This window comes from Bos grunniens, chromosome 20 (assembly GCF_055505025.1).
Source record: "Bos grunniens cultivar Pamir isolate PY7600 chromosome 20, Bosgru_T2T1.0, whole genome shotgun sequence".
NCBI classification, from domain to species: domain Eukaryota; kingdom Metazoa; phylum Chordata; class Mammalia; order Artiodactyla; family Bovidae; genus Bos; species Bos grunniens.
Genome location: NC_141184.1, coordinates 12398571 through 12416365, shown reverse-complemented (window position 1 = coordinate 12416365; position 17795 = coordinate 12398571). Strand labels below are relative to the sequence as shown.

General features: G+C 40.8%; 1 protein-coding gene across 1 annotated transcript in view; it reads left to right on the top strand.

The window, feature by feature from the left end:
* Positions 1-17795, top strand: part of DNAH5 (dynein axonemal heavy chain 5) — a 330796-nt gene that overhangs the window by 308547 nt on the left and 4454 nt on the right. Inside the window, exons 76-78 of the mRNA XM_086361232.1 lie at positions 628-840; positions 4226-4378; positions 5177-5408. Of these exons, the coding sequence (XP_086217358.1) occupies positions 628-840; positions 4226-4378; positions 5177-5408 (598 nt within the window). The remainder of the gene's footprint in view (positions 1-627; positions 841-4225; positions 4379-5176; positions 5409-17795) is intronic.

Here is a 17795-nt window from a genome sequence, read left to right as displayed (position 1 = left end):
TAGATGGACCTTTGTTGGCAAAGTAATGTCTCTGCTTTTGAATATGCTATCTAGGTTGGTCATAACTTTCCTTCCAAGGAGTAAGTGTCTTTTAATTTCATGGCTGCAGTCACCATCTGCAGTGATTTTTGGAGCCCAGAAAAACAAAGTCTGACACTGTTTCCACTGTTTCCCCATCTATTTCCCATGAAGTGATGGGACCAGATGCCATGATCTTTGTTTTCTGAATGTTGAGCTTTAAGCCAACTTTTTCACTCTCCACATTCACTTTCATCAAGAGGCTTTTTAGTTTCTTTTCACTTTCTGCCATAAGGGCGGTGTCATCTGCATATCTGAGGTTATTGATATTTCTCCCGGCAATCTTGATTCCAGCTTTGACTGTGTGGATCACAATAAACTGTGGAAAATTCTGAAAGAGATGGGAATACCAGACCACCTGACCTGCCTCTTGAGAAATCTGTATGCAGGTCAGGAAGCAACAGTTAGAACTGGACATGAAACAACAGACTGGTTCCAAATAGGAAAAGGAGTATGTTAAGGCTGTATATTGTCACTCTGCTTATTTAACTTATATAGAACATTAGTAGCTGTCAAATAATTTTTCATGTGCTAATGTCTCCATGGCAGGTGAAGGAGAGGCTGCAGATGATGGGGCCATTCCAGCCAATGAACATTTTCCTCAGACAGGAGATAGACAGGATGCAGAAGGTACTCACCCTGGTCCGAAGCACCCTGACCGAGCTGAAACTTGCCATTGATGGCACCATCATCATGAGTGAAAATCTACGAGATGCTCTGAATTGCATGTTTGATGCCAGGATTCCTGCTCGTTGGAAGAAAGTATGTTTAAGTCAGCTCTTATCCTGCCTAATCACTTTATTGTTGTGAATAATTGTAATTGGCAAGTGAAAGCATGTACAGATAATGTGCTTAAGAGTGTTCTTTTGCTTAGGGACTAGTCCTCTTAGAGCCCTGTATTTTTAGATTGTAGGTAGGGAAGAAAACGATTTAGCATCTCCCACATCTCAGGTTCTCTGCTAGGCAATTTGTATGCACTGTTTCATGTAAATCTTACAAATTATTACCCATATTTTACTGATGAGGAACTTAGGTTAGGGGAGATTAAATGTTTTCCCAGATCTGTGATGTTAGTTTTATAGAAGGGGATGTTCCTAGACTCACACACACATGTCAAAAGTCACTCCAAAGAGAAATCGTCTTCCTTGCTTTTTCTGTAAATATGTGACTATATATCTCTCAAGGTAGCAAGATAATAATTTAACAGTATTCTTACTGATTGCATATTATTAATTGTGCTAAATGACAGATGTGGGCTTTTAAAAATGTTTTAATGTAAATATAGTTGATTTAACACAATGCTGTGTTAATTTCTGCTGTACAGCAAGGTGGCTCAGTTATATATGTGTATTCCGTTTTGTGTTTCCATTACGGCCCATCACAGGATGCTGAATCTAGTTCCCTGTGCTGTACAGTTGCACCTTGTTCTTTATCCACTTTATATATAATAGTTTGATCTGCTAATCTCAGTCTCCCAATCCTTTCCTCCCCCACCTCCTTCCTTGGCAGCCACAATTTCTTTTCTCTGTGTCTGTGAGTCTGTTTTTCTCTTTCTTAGATGTGTTCATTCATCATATTTTAGATCACACACATAAGTGGTAGCGTATGGTATTTGTTTTTGTCTTTCTGACTTACTTCATTTAGTGTTATAATCTCCAGGTCCAACCGTGATGCCACAAATGGCATTATTTCATTCTTCTTACTTTATTCTCATTTTTGAAGCTTTTAATTTTGTATTGGAGAATAGCCAGTTGACAATGTTGTGGTAGTTTCAGATGAACAGCAAAGGGACTCAGACATGCAAATACATGTATCCATTCTCCCGCAAACTCCCCTCCTCTCCAGGCTGAGTACTATTCCGTTTTGTATGGAATATGTATGTATGTATATATACACCAGGATGTGGGTTTTTAAAAAATTTCTTTTCCATCATGGTTTGCCACAGGATGCTGAATGTAGTTCCCTGAACAGGGCCTTATACAGTAGGGCCCTGTTGCTTACCCATTCTGCATGTAATAGTACGATAAATAGATGTGGTTTGAAGAGATGTTTTTCTACTTGGAGAAGTAAAATGAGAACCTGAGTGTCCTTGTTGAGGAGTTGGCTGATCATGGAACTGAGGGTGCTGAGTGTGCGGTGGGAGGACGCGGGAGACGGCAAGGTGGGGGTTATCCAAGGTGGGCAACTTACAGAGATGAGATTGGGTCCTGGGTGAGTGGAACTTTTGGAGCTGAGTCAGGTAAATGAGATGGTGGGACAGGATGGGGCTAGAACTAATAATCTCTCAGGAGAGACTCCTTTAGTGCTGAGCCTCTGATCCCTCACCCAGGGCTTTGGCAGATTCCAAGGCAGTGGGACAGAAAGCAGTGTATGGTAACTGGGGGGTGCTTGTCTACTGTCTTCTCATCTTATTTGATTAACCACCATCCCATCCATCTCTCTGGACACACAGCTTAGAAACTCAGAATCAGCTTTGACCAGATCCCTTTCTCTCCTCCTCTGCAAAAAATTCATTGTCTAGGCCAGAGAGTTTTCTGTATACATTGACTCTGCTCATTGCTAGTGACCTACCTGGTCCCTGGCCATGGCGGGCTCATTCCCCACTAGACCAGCTCACCCAGCTTGGTGAGCACCTGCAGTTCTGGAACAGGGATCCTTGCCAGAAGATACCCCCTCATTAATGGGTCCCTGTGCCTTCAGATCAAATGTTGTATAAAGACATCTCTTTCAGTTAACACACCTATAACGATACGATGGAATGAGTTACTTCATTTTAAACTTTGTTGTTGTTTGGTCACTAAGTTGGGTCTAACTCTTAGAGACCCCATGGACTACAGCATGCCAAGATTCCCTGTCCTTGACCCTCTCCTGGAGTTTGCCCACACTTATGTCTGTTGAGTTGGTCATTCCATCCAACCATCTCATCCTCTGTCATCCCTGTCTCCTCCTGCCCTCAATCTTTCCCAGCATCAAGGTCTTTTCCAGTGAGTCACCTCTTCGCATCAGGTGGCTAAAGTATTGGAGCTTCAGCTTCAGCATCAGTCCTTCCAACGAATATTCAGGGTTGATTTCCTTTAGGATCAACTGGTTTGAGCTCCTTGCTGTCCAAGGGACTCTAAGAATCTCTTAAAAAAAAAAAAAATTTGGCCATGCCACACTGGATGTGAGATATTAGTTCCTTGACTAGGGATTAACCCCTGGACTTCCAGGGAAGTCCCACTTCCTGGAACTTAAAATCCTTTTATACAGCATTTTTTTCTACTCAACTTATTAACAGTCTTTGGGAATCCCAGTGTCTTTTGTAAAATAGGCATATCAATTCTCAAGCTATTTGAAATTCAAGTGTTTTATCTATTCAGGTTGATCACTACATTTATTCACACATAAAATAGTGCAGTTCCAGTGAAATGTTATAAAATATGATTTGGAGATACCTTCTAGTGTGACTGCTGATAATGTTGATGACATTTCCATGCCTGTTGTAATAACATAAGTTCCACATGTGAATTCAGGCAGAACGTTACAGGCAGTGAATGCAATTAATTTGTTGGTGGTAAGGAGACCTGTGTTTTCATTTTTATTCCCTTCATCAGAGAATATAAAAATGCCTTCTAAGAGACAGAAACTTCAGAAAATAAATGTTTGCCGCATAAAAAATAAGTGGAGAAAGGCTTCTACATTTGTCATTCACAGAATATAAAGTGCTGTTAAGGCCATAAGAGATTTACATAAATAGAAATTCTGTTTTATAATGTATCTGTTGAAAATATAGCCTAAGGAAAAATAGTTGAAGCCTGTTAAATTTAATTCAATTAATTGTTTTAATTGCTTTATGACAGAATTGATCATAACTATATTCATATGTGGAAGGAGATTTTATTGATAGCAGATGTCTTGAACAGCATGCCAAGCTGGGTTAATCTGGAATTCACATGAAGATTAGTTGATTCTAACATACTCATATTATTAAAAAGGAAGAATAATTTGACATCTTAAATGTCAGAACCCTATGGAAATTTATGCCTTAGGGACTTCTAAATTCTAAATGTGAAATTGATATTTCATCTTTTTTTTTTCCTATGGATATAGTCAGTTACACAGTAGAATTAAACCTGTATTTATTCATGTTTTCATGCTTGCATTTCAGGCATCTTGGGTTTCAAGTACCTTGGGTTTCTGGTTTACTGAACTTATTGAAAGAAACTGCCAGTTTACCTCTTGGGTTTTCAATGACCGACCTCACTGCTTCTGGATGACGGGCTTTTTTAACCCTCAAGGATTTTTAACTGCAATGCGACAGGTAATAGCACTGATTTTTACCTGTTGTGTTATTACAGTTTTCCTCTGGAGGGCTTTCTTCTTTCATTATAGTTTTAAATATGTAGTTTATAATAAGGCAGAATGATTGTCTGGTTTGGGCACCAGCAGTTAACTTTATCCTGAATATAAATCCAGCAACTTGTTCTCAGGCTGCTAGCTTAAATTTTAAAATATTTATTTTTATATTAGATTGATTTTATATTTCTTTTAAAATTGTTATTCAGTCATGAAGTCATCTCCGATATTTTGCAAACTCATGGACTGAAGCACGCCAGGCTGCACTTTCCTTCATTATCTCCTGGTGTTTGCTCAAACTCATGTCCATCGAGTCAGTGATGCCATCCAACCGTCTTATCCTCTGTCATCCCCTTCTCCTCCTGCCTTCAGTCTTTCCCAGCATCAGGGTCTTTTCAAATGAGTCAGTTCTTCGCATCAGGTGGCCAAAGTATTGGAGTTTCAGCTTCAACATTAGTGCTTCCAATGAATATTCAGGACTGATCTCCTTTAGGATGGACTGGTTGGATCTCCTTGCAGTCCAAGGGACTCTCAAGAGTTTTCTCCACAACCACAATTTGAAAGCATCAACTTATTTGACACTGAAGTACAAATATATTTAAATTAGGACATGGATATTACTTATAAGAGGATCTTTTAAAACCCGTTAAATACTATCCTACCTTTTTTGAATCTGGGGCTACATTGTTACCATAATTATGCTCTTTAAGACAACCCTCTAGTTGCTGATGTCATCCTTTTCTTTTTCTCTTTCCCTGAGTAGGAAATAACTCGGGCCAACAAAGGCTGGGCTCTGGACAATATGGTGCTTTGCAACGAAGTCACCAAGTGGATGAAGGATGACATTTCTGCCCCTCCCACGGAGGGTGTCTATGTCTACGGCTTGTATCTTGAAGGTGCTGGCTGGGACAGGAGGAATATGAAACTTATCGAGTCCAAGCCCAAAGTGCTCTTTGAGTTAATGCCTGTTGTAAGGATTTATGCTGAAAATAACGGTGAGTTGTCTGTGCCTTCAGGGACGGTTGGTACAATGGGGTTGGGTGATGTTATAAATATAGGATCTCATTATTTTTTTTATCATGTGAGTGACTTCACTTTCACTTTTCACATTCATGCATTGGAGAAGGAAATGGCAACCCACTCTTGTGTTCCTGCCTGGAGAATCCCAGGGACGGGGGAGCCTGGTGGGTGCCGTCTATGGGGTTGCACAGAGTTGGACATGACTGAAGCGACTTAGCCGCAGCAGCAGCAGATAAGGATTATACTCTGTTGTCAAGTAGCTTCATATTCACACCTGTGTTTAACGAGTACTTACTTACTTCTGGGCTCTTCCTTGAGTGCTGCTGGGAGGCAATGGTTCTAGATAGTTCTTGCCCATCTAATAAAGCAGGTAAAATGTGGAAGGATACTCACGGAGCATTAGCTAATGAGATAAGAAGCAAGTGTTTGGAATAGTTACTAAGTGGTGAGAAAGGAGGGTGAGATAAGAGTGGGATGAAACTGTCGGGGGCTGGATCTTGGGAGCAGGGGGGCCTGGAGGGGCTTGGAAGAATGGATGGGGCTTGAATGATGAGGTGGGCAAGAGGTGGAAAGTAGGAAAGAAGCCTTTCCAGGTGGGATTGTACAGGGCTCCTGGAAGTCATGACTCCTCCAGCTTGGAGATTTAAGCCAGGCTGTGAAGTCCAGATTGAATTCAGGGACATTGGCTTAATTCAGTAGCTTATGGTAAAATGCTGAGTTCACATTGCAGCCTATGAATGTGACAACACTTTTATGAAACATACATGTCAAAGCAGAATCCTTTGACAGAGTTATCAAAGCTCTGTTTGACAAGTCTAAAAACACCTGAACTATTTTCCATTGTTGGTTTGATGTTTTCTAGAGGTTTTTGCATTTCACTCAGCTAACGTCTCCTCAGGGATAACCACTATTTACAATATGAGGAGATGCTGTTCATTTCACTTTAAAAAAATTATATTCCTTTTAAAATAAAATTGCACATGTTTAAGGTGTATAACATCCTTGGAAGAGGAAATGGCAACCTACTCCAGTATTCTTGCCTGGAGAATCCCATGGATAGAGCAGCCTGTGGGCTATAGTCCAGAGGGTTATGAAGAGTCAGACATGACTGAAGCGACTGGCCAAGGTGTATAACATGTTGATTTGATATACATGGTGAGATGATCATTATAAGCCATAAATTCATGAGGTAGCCAGGATAGTAGACCCTAAGGGAAGTCCTAATTTTATAATCGAAGCACGAAGATTTTTCTTTAAACAAAGAAGAGACAAAAATCTCTCTTTAAAGGATAATTTTTAGTTTATTTATCCCTTAGATAAATACCACACTTGTAAACATATGTATAAGCTTTGAATATTTGTTTTTTAAGCAAATGTTTGCTAGATGCCTAGTACAAACCAGATACAACCTTACCTGCAAGGGATAAAGGTATTTATGAGCCAGATCACGCCCACAAGGGACTCACAGCCTAGTGAAGGAGATGGATAAGTAAACAAATAATTTAAATAGAATTTGATGCATGTTATGATGGAGATCCCTGGTGGCTCAGTGGTTAAGAATCTGCCTGCAATGCCGGAGACCTGGGTTCTATCTGCTGGTTGGGAAGATCTCCAGAGAAGGAAATGGCAACCCACTCCAGTATTCTTGCCTGGAGAATACCATGGACAAAGGAGCCTGGCTACAGTCCATGGGATTGCAGAGAGTCGGACACAACTGCGCGACTAACAGATGCACGTGATAGAGATGCTCTTAGGATGTTCGGGGATGCTAGAAGGAAAACGTAACTAAGCCTGGTAGGAGGTGGAGGCTGCTTTTGAGATGCGTTTTGGAGGATGAGAATGAGAGGGTGTTAGAGTCAGACTTTTCTGGGCAGAGGGAAAGAGCTCTAGCTCACTGAGTCAGCCAAGGTATCAACCATCTGACATACACTGCTCTATTGCTGGGGGTGCAACAGGGAGGAAAGACCATGCAGAACCCGCATTTGCACGGAGTTCAGTCTCAAGGAGGGATGGGTAACTGGAAAAGAGGCAGATATAGTCATTGCTATTCAAGGATTCTGTATGAATTCACCTACACTCTTAAAATTTATTTGTGACCCTAAGGTTAATGCCTGTGGACTTTCATGACTTTTCCCAGACATGTACAAAGCAGTGAAGAATCTGACCCTCCTGACGTGTGTTTCCAACTTAGGTGGAACAAGCCTGTGCTCTGCTCCTCGTTTTGGCTCGGACTGTAAACTAGTGCCCTTTCCATGGTCTATTTAGTGCTATGTTTTTCATATTTTTCTATTTTTCATTGTTGAAAATGGCCCTCGAGTGTAGTGTTGAAGTGCTGTCTGCTGTTCCTGAGCACTAGAAGGCTGTGATGTACCTTATGGAGAAACCACATGTGTTAGACAAGCTTCATTCAGGCATGAGTCACAGTGCTGTTGGCCTTGAGTTCAGTGTTAATGAATTAACAGAGCATATTAAAAAGATGACTTTAAACAAAAGCACACAGAAAACAAGGTTATGAATTGATCGGTTGATGAAAATTCTGTGGCCAAGGGCTCTGAGGAGCCTGACCCTCTATTTCTCCTGGGAGCTGCCGGTAATTTGGGCTTCATTAAACTATACATACATTGTTGTTGTTGTTTCGTTGCTAGGTTGTGTCTGACTCTTTGCGACCCCATAGACTGTAGTCTGCCAGACTCTTCTGTCTGAGGGATTTTCCAGGCAAGACTACTGGAGTGGGTTGCCATTTCCTTCTCCAAGGGATCTTCCCCACCCAGGAATCAATTCTGGGTTTCCTGCATTGGCAGGCGGGTTCTTTACAGCTGAGCCACCAGAGGAAATAGATACATTAGTCCCACAAATACTGAGGATGGAGTGTAAATGAACAGATTGATTTCAGATAGCTCTTGTTTCTGTAAAGAGGACACACACAGGGTGTGTCAGGGAGTGAGAGAGCATTCTGGTGTTCAGGGAAGAGTTTGCTGAGAAGAGAACATTGAACTGATATCCATGGAGAAAAGGCAAGCATGCAGAGACAAGAGCTAGCAATGGAGGCACTGTGTTTGAGGAACAGACAGTGTGTAATGGAAGGGGTGCCCATGAACATCAGAAGAGACGTGAGGGTGCTCAGCCTCCCTCTTGGTAAGGGTGTCATAAGGGTGTCACTCCTTATGCCCCAGCGGTGTCTGAAAGGATCCATGTGTGTGCCTGAGTTTGGGTAAACACGCTGCCTGTGGCTTCATGATTTTTTAAAAAAATAATTGTATTTATTAATTTAATTTTGGCTGTGCTGGGTCTTCATTGCCGCACGGGCTTTTCTCTAATGGCAGTGAGCTGGGACTATTCTCGAGTTGAGCTGCAAAAGCTTCTCATTGAGGTGGCTTCTCTTGTTGCTGAGTTTGGGCTGTAAGGTGTGTGGGTTCAATAGTTGTGATGCATGGGCTTTATTGCTCCGCAGGCATGTGGGATTTTCTTGAATCAGGGGTCGAACCCATGTCTCCTGCCTTGGAAGGTAGATTCTTTACCACTGAGCCACCAAGGAAGCCCCTCTTCATATCCTTACTGTGGTGTGAAGTCCCAGGGGGGTGATTATTTTATAGAATTAATAGTCAAGTGCTCTTTCAGCCAAAAGTAATACTTTAGAAATTTTGTTGCATCTAGTCAACACTGTTGCAAAAATATTTCCCTTATAAAGTGAAAGAAAAATCTTTCTCACATTCAGTTAGGTGTTACTTTTTTATTTCTTGTGACTAATGTGTAAAAATCTTTCGTCATGTGACATTGAACATCTCAGCATGGTAGTAATAAAGCAATAATTTTATAATACAGGCAGTCCTTTATGTCTTAAGAACACATTTTTGTGGAAGAACTGTACTCACCCTGCTGGGCATTAGTCAGCGGTGATGCTCATTAGCTGCAGGCAAGAGAGGAAATAAAAATAAGCAACAGAAAAGGTGACTGTGAATTCCAAAGTGCTAATAAAAAAGTAAAGAAAATTGCAGTTCTTTATTGTCTTTTTTTGGTTTCAATAGAAGTTGGTGGAAACTTGCTGCCAAATAGCTTTGTGGTTGGAGAGGTGTTTTGTTAGTGATAGGAAATTAACATTCCATTGTTCTTTTCATCTGTTCAGTCAGTTCAGTCGATCACTCATGTCTGACACTTTGCGACCCCATGGACTGTAGCACACCAGGATTCCCTGTCCATCACTAACTCCAGGAACTTGCACAAACTCATGTCCATCGAGTCAGTGATGCCATCCAACCATCTCAGCCTCTGTCATCCCCTTCTCCTCCTGCCTTCAGTCTTTCCAAGCAACAAGGTCTTTTCTAATGAGTCAGTTCTTTGCATCAGGTGGCTGAGGGATTGGAGTTTCAGCTTCAGCATCAGTCCTTCCAATGAATATTCAGGACTGATTTCCTTCAGGATTGACTGGTTTGATCTCCTTGCAGTCCAAGGGACTCTCAATAGTCTTCTCCGACACCACAGTACAAAAGCATCAATTCTTTGGCCCTCAGCTTTCTTTATAGTCCAACTCTTATATCCATACATGACTACTGAAAAAACAATAGCTTCGGCTAGATGGACCTTTGTTGGCAAAGTGATGTCTTTGCTTTTTAATATGCTGTTTAGGTTGGTCATAGCTTTCTTCCAAGGAGCAAGTGTCTTTTAATTTCATGGCTTCAGTCACCATCTACAGTGATTTTGGAGCCCAAAAGAAATATAGTCTCTCATTGTTTCCATGGATTCCTCATCTATTTGCCATGAAGTGATGGGACCAGATGCTATGATCTTAGTTTTTTGAATGTTGAGTTTTATGCCAACTTTTTCACTCTCCTTTTTCACTTTCATCAAGAGGCTCTTTAGTTCCTCTTTTCTTTCTGCCATAAGGGTGGTGTCATCTGCATATCTGAGGTAATTGATATTTCTCCTGGCAATCTTGTTTCCAGCTTGTGCTTCATCCAGCCCAGAGTTTCTCATGATGTACTCTGCATACAAATTACATAAGTAGGGTGACAGTATACAGCCTTGATGTACTCCTTCCCTTTCCCAATTTGGAACCAGTCTGTTGTTCCATGTCCAGTTCTAACTGTTGTTTCTTGACCTGCATACAGATTTCTCAGGAGGCAGGTCAGGTGGTCTTGTATTCCCACCTGTTTAAGAATTTCCCAGTTTGTTGTGATCCACACAGTCAAAGGCTGTTGCATAGTCAATAAAGCAGAAGTAGATGTTTTTCTGGAATCCTCTTGCTTTTTCTGTGATCCAGTGGATGTTGGCAATTTGATCTCTGGTTCCTTTGCCTTTTCTATATCCAGCTTGAACATCTGGAAGTTCACCGTTCATGTACTGTTGAAGCCTGGCTTGGAGAATTTTGAGCATTACTTTGTTAGTGTGTGAGATGAGTGCAATTGTGCGGTAGTTTGAACAATTTTTGACATCGCTTTTCTTTGGGATTGGAATGAAAACTGACCTTTTCCAGTTCTTTGGCCACTGCTGAGTTTTCCAAATTTGCTGGCATATTGAGTGCAGCACTTTCATAGCATTATCTTTTAGGATTTGAAATAGCTCAACTGGAATTCCATCACCTCCACTAGCTTTATTTGTAGTGATGCTTCCTAAGGCCCACTTGACTTCACATTCCAGGATGTCTGGCTCTAGGTGAGTGATCACACCATTGTGGTTATCTGGGTCATGAAGATCTTTTTTGTATAGTTTTGTGTATTTTTGCCACCTCTTCTTAATACCTTATGCTTCTGTTAGATCCATACTATTTCTGTCTTTTATTGTGCCCATCTTTGCATGAAATGTTCCCTTGGTATCTCTAATTTTCTTGAAAAGATCTATAGTCTTTCCCATTCTATTGTTTTCCTCTATTTCTTTGCTTTGATCACTGAGGAAGGCTTTCTCATCTCTCCTTGCTGTTCTTTGGAACTTCGCACTCAATGGGTATATCTTTCCTGTTTTCCTTTGCCTTTCACTTCTCTTCTTTTCTCAGCTATTTATGAGGCACCCTCAGACAATCATTTTGCCTTTTTACCTTTCTTTTTCTTGGGGATGTCTTGATCAATGGTCTTGTACAATGTCACGAACCTCTGTCCATAGGTTCATGATATACTATAGATTCATACTGTAGGTTCGTGACTTCCATAGGTTCTTTTTATACTGTGATTTTAATTCAATTTTGATGACTAAATAGGGGCCTAATTGAGATGAAGAGGTATAATATTATTACTGACTAGAGGACACTCCAAAGGTGTAGCATTTTAAAATTAAAACTCTTATGATGAATTGTTTTTTATGTTAATATGAAGGGCAATTTCAGTTTAAATAATTCACCATTGAATTTTACAGACAGGACTAGTTTGTTTTTAAAAGGAAATCTTTGTTGTTTGTTGTTTAATCGATAAGTTGTATACAACTCTTTTGTGACCCCATGAACTGTAGCCCTCCAGGCTCCTCTGTCCATGGAATTCTCCAGGCAAGAATACCAGAGTGGGTTTCCATGCCCTTCTTCAAGGGATTTTCTTGACCCAGGGATTGAACCTGCGTCTCCTGCATTGGCAGGAGGATTCTTTACTGCTAGCCACCAGGGAAGCCCAGTTATTTATTTAAACTCTAAAAATTGAATGATATATCCCCAAACATTTATTTATGTCTCTTGTCATGGGGGAGTCACCCAAGTAGTGCTAAATACACCAAGGGAGTAAACCCACTGACATACCAAACAGTAGATCCTCTGTTATCAAAGAAAGTTGAAAAGAGGAAGGTTTAGGAAAGATCTTCCTAAGACTTCCCTGGTGGCTCAGATGGAAAAGCGTCTGTCTACAATGTGGGAGACCCGGGTTCGATCCCTGGGTTGGGAAGATCCCTTGGAGAAGGAAATGGCAATCCACCCCAGTACTATTGCCTGGAAAATCCCATGGACAGGGGACCCTGGTAGGCTACAGTCCATGGGGTTGCAAAGAGTCGGACATGACTGAGCGACTTCACATTCATTCATTCATTAGGAAAGGTCAGTGTCAGGCAGTTCAGTTGATCAGTCTGGTCTGACTCTTTGTGACCCCATGGACTGCAGCACGCCAGGCTTCCCTGTCTATCACCAACTCCAGGAGCTTGCAAAAACTCACGTCCATTGAGTCAGTGGTGCCATTCAACCATCTCATCCTCTGTTGCCCTCTTCTTCTTTTGCCTTCGGTCTTTCCCAGCATCAGAGTCTTTTCCAAAGAGTCAGCTCTTTGCATCAGGTGGCCAAAGTATTGGAGCTTCAGCTTCAGCATCAGTCCTTCCAATGAATATTCAGGACTGATTTCCTATAGGACTGACTGGTTTGATCTCCTTGCAGTCCAGGGGATTCTCAAGAGTCTTCTCCAACACCATAGTTCCAAAGCATCAATTCTTCAGTAAAGTCTTCTACATATAGAGAGAGTGATGCTCTTAATAACTTTTGTGCTGTACCCCATGTGATGGGAAAGTGGTGACTACAGTGTTTGGGGGAACAAAGTGATGCTCGCTAAGTAGGTGGAGAAGCATCTTAGAGTCCCTGTAGCTAATGAGAATATTTCCTGCAGGAGAAACTGTGTGTCAGCATGCCTTGTGACCCACCCTGAGGCAGCACTCTGCGTTCGTGGTGCTGGGATGGGGGTAGCCCCGTGCAGTGACCCAGAGCTGGGAACCTCCTGATACCTGAGCCCCACAGCATTTAATTCACTTGCAGTTTGTAAACCTGGAACTCTGTTAGTCTTCTGGAACTTGAGTCTGGGGAATTAGGTTTAGTGAAAAGGTAACTGTGTATATGCACACACGTGTATACATGTGTAGAGGCAGAGAGGAGAAATGTAACACACCTTGGGTATCTACTGCATTCTAAGCACTATGCTATGCCAGGCATTCACATATATTCACTCATTTAGTCTTTACAACGACTCTATAAGGTGCATCATGGCTATTTTGCAGATGGGGAAATACTAGGTTAGAGATATTATGTAATTTGCCTGTGATTCCTGGCTACTAAGTCTGTTATCAGAATCACCTTTGTCTGTTGTGGGTTGAATGCACATCTTGGAATTCCTGTGGTTGTGTTCTACTCAAGACTGTGCATGTAGGGATGAAGCTGGAAACTAAAGCCTAAATTGGACATGAGGAAAATGTTCTTGTATTTTGAAGTCATGAATTAATTTTTCTCAGGTACATAGCGAGGTTGACACAGTAAAAGGCCTCTGTCCTATAGGAACATGAGTTCTCACTCCCTAGGCCCTCCTCTCCCCATGCTGCAGGCCTAAGGTGGTTACCTCCTTGCCCCACAGCGGGACACATGTCCTCAGGTCAAGGACAGTGAGCCAGGAGCCTGGATATTTGGGGTGTTCTCCTGGCTTTACCACCATAGCACTCATGCGACTTCAGAGGAATCGCAACTGTGCCACAAGTGGAAGTTAGATATCTAGTTATTTCTGGCTCACGTTTACATCTTTCTGCAAAAAAAACATGGAGGCACATACATAGAGTACGTCACACTGTTGTTGAGGTTAAGAGCTTCGGCTCCCGGTCCATTCCAGCCAGATTCTCTCATTACCTGCAGCTTTGTAACCTTGAATAAGTAACTCACCTCCTTGGGTTCTCATCTATTAAAATGGATTTAATCATGGTACCCATCTCACTGGGTGCTGAGAGAATAAAACTGACAATGTCCAGCACATAATTAGCATACAGTAGATAATAATAAAAACAATTACTGTTATTATTAACACAGTAACACATGCTCAGTTTCAGTTCAGTTGCTCAGTAATGTCCGACTCTTTGTGACCCCATGGACTGCAGCATGCTAGGCTTTCCTGTCCATCACCAACTCCCGGAGCTTGCTCAAACTCATGACCATCGAGTTGGTGATGCCATCACATGCTAGTTGAAGGATTAAAAGAAATATCACCTGCATTGCAAACAGATTCTTTACCACTGAGCCACCAGGGAAGCGCATGAGAAATAAAGGAATAAGTTTAAAAAAAAAATAAAATAAAATAAAAGAAATATCACATATAAATGTTCTTTATTTAATAACTCAAATGTTTTTAGCAAAACAGGGCTTGAATAAAGGAATGATATAAGGAATCTCTCGGTAACTTGGTTGTTTTACATATCAGAAGGACTATATGATGTCAGTTCAGTTCAGTCGCTCAGTTGTGTCTGACTCTTTGTAACCCCATGGACTGCAGCATGCCAGGCATCCATGTCCATCACCAACTCCTGGAGTTTACCCAAGCTCATGTCCATTTAGTCGGTGATGCCATCCAACCATCTTATCCTCTGTTGTTCCCTTCTTCTCCTGCCTTCAATCTTTCCCAGCATCAGGGTCTTTTCAAATGAGTCACTCTTCGTATTAGATGGCCAATGTATTGGAGTTTCAGCTTCAACATCAGTCCTTCCAATGAACACCCAGGACTGATCTCCTTTAGGATGGACTGGTTGGATCTCCTTGCAGTCCAAGGGACTCTCAAGAGTTTTCTCCAATACCACAGTTCAAAAGCTTCAATTCTTTGGTGTTCAGCTTTCTTTATAGTCCAACTTTCACATCCATATATGACTACTGGAAAAACCATAACCTTGACTAGATGGACCTTTGTTGGCAAAGTAAGGTCTCTGCTTTTTATTATTGTGTCTAGGTTGGTCATAACTTTCCTGCCAAGGAGTAAGGGTCTTTTAATTTCATGGCTGCAGTCACCATCTGCAGTGATTTTGGAGCCCAAAAAAAATAAAGTCTGACACTGTTTCCACTGTTTCCCAATCTATTTCCCATGAAGTAATGGGACGAGATGCCATGATCTTAGTTTTCTGAATGTTGAGTTTTAAACCAACTTTTCACTCTCCTCTTTCACTTTCATCAAGAGGCTCTTTAGTTCTTCTTCACTTTCTGCCATAAGGGTGGTGTCATCTGTATATCTGAGGTTATTGATATTTCTCCTGGCAATCTTGATTCCAGCTTGTGCTTCATCCAGCCCAGTGTTTCTCATGATGTACTCTGCATATAAATTAAATAAGCAGGGTGACAACATACAGCCTTGATGTAGTCCTTTTCCTATTTGGAACCAGTCTGTTGTTCCATGTCCAGTTCTAACTGTTGCTTCCTGACCTGCATACAGATTTCTCAAGAGGCAGGTCAGGTATTCCCATCTCTTTCAGGATTTTCCACAGTTTGTGGTGATCCACACAGTCGAAGGCTTAGGCATAGTCAATAAAGAATAAGTAGATATTTTTCTGGAACTCTCTTGCTTTTTAAATGATCCAATGGATGTTGGCAAGTTGGTCTCTGGTTCCTCTGCCTTTTCTAATACCAGCTTGAACATCTGGAAGTTCATGGCTCACATATTGTTGAAGCAAAAGAGGGGTTAAATAAAAGAGTGACATAAGGAATCTCTAGGTATCTTGGCTGTTTTACATATTGGAAAGAATATATGATGTAATGATATACTAACATTTGCATGAAAAATGTAGGCTAGAGAGAGAGGAGTTATAACAGTTAGAAAATGAAATTTCTTCAAGGTGTTTTATTGAAACCTTTAGCATCCCAAAGCATATAGCTCACCAATTTAGACACCCTCTTCTCTCTGCTTGTTTTTCTGGAGCCCCAAGGTTTTAAGCATATTTAGCTGATTTGTTCTACCTACCTAGCATGCTTATTTGTGTCTTCAATTTTTTTGTCTAACCAGGAGTAATAGTTTCAGATGTTTATGTGCTTGTTTATAAAGCATCTGTCAGCGCTTTTACAATGAAGTTATATTTTTGGTAGTTTCTAATCCTGCTGCAGAAGGTTGTTACATGCTGTGACTTGGCGTGGATACCTTCCTTTCTGAAACAATTAAAAATAAATAAAATTGGATAAGTATTTCAGAGAATTGCCTTTTTTACCTGCTTATTGAAAAGAACACCATTTTTTTTTTTCCCCAAACTGTGTTTTTCTTCTGGGATTAAAACCCAAACAATCAAATACTTCCCAAGGTGCAATTATCATGTTTATCATTTATTTCAAATATAAGACTCTAAGGGTTTTTTTCAAGAGTTATAAAATGATTATTAGTGAAATGTGTATAAAGAAGAACAATTAGTTAAATATCTGTTATATGTTCAAACCCTTGAACATATAACATATATAAGGATTAAAGGGTTTAAATACATCAGTTAGTATAGTTATTATTAATTGCACTCCTCAAATTGAGTCATTCACTTATTTAATCAGAAATTTTAATTTTGTTGTTGTTGTTTAGTCGCTAAGCCCTGTCCTACTCTTTTCGATCTCATGGACTGTGGCATGCTATGCTCCTCTGTCCATTATCTCTCAGAGTTTGCTCAAATTTGTGTCTGTTGAGTCAGTGATTCTATCTCATTCTATGCTGCCCGCTTCTCCTTTTGCCTTCAGTCTTTCCCAGCATCAGGGTCTTTTCCAGTGAGTCAGTTCTTCACATCAGATGGCCAAAGTATTGGAGCTTCAGCTTTAACATCAATCCTTCCATGAATATTCAGGGTTGATTTCCTTTAGAACTGATTAGTTTGATCTCCCTGCTGTTAAAGGGACTGTCAAGAGTCTTCTCCAACACCAGAGTTCAAAAGGATCAATTCTTCAGTGCTGAGCCTTCTTTATGATCCAACTTTCACATCTGTACATGACTACTTGAAAAACCACAGCTTTGACTATATGGATCCTTGTCGGCAAAGTGATATATGTGCTTTTGAATACCCTAACTTTGTTATAGCTTTCCTTCCAAGAAACAAGTATCTTTTAATTTCATGGCTGCAGTTACCATCTGCAATGATTTTGGAGCCCAAGAAAAGAAAATCTGTCACTGTTTCAACTTTTTTCCCTTTTGTTTGCCATGAAGTGATGGGACTGGATGCCATGATCTTAGTGTTTTGAATGTTGAGTTTCCAGCCAGCTTTCACATTCTCCTCTTTTAGTTCCTCTTCACTTTCTGCCATTGGAGTGGTATCATCTGCATATCTGAGGTTGTTGATATTTCTCTCTGCAATCTTGATTGTAGCTTGTAATTCATCTAGTCCAACCTTTTGCATGATGTACTCTGCGTATAAATTAAATAAGCAAGGTGACAATATACAGCCTCGATGTACTGCTTTCCCAGTTTTGAACCAGTCCATTGTTCCATCTGGTTCTAATTGTTGCTTTTTGTCCTGCATACAGGTTTCTCAGGAAGCAGGTAAGGTGGTCTGGTATTCCCATCTCTTGAAGAATTTTCTACAGTTTGTTGTGATCCATACAGTCAAAGGCTATAGCATAGTCAATGAAGCAAAAGTTAGATGTTTTTCAGGAATTCTCTTGCTTTTTCTGTGATCCAGCATATGTTGGCAGTTTGATTTCTGGTTCATCTGCC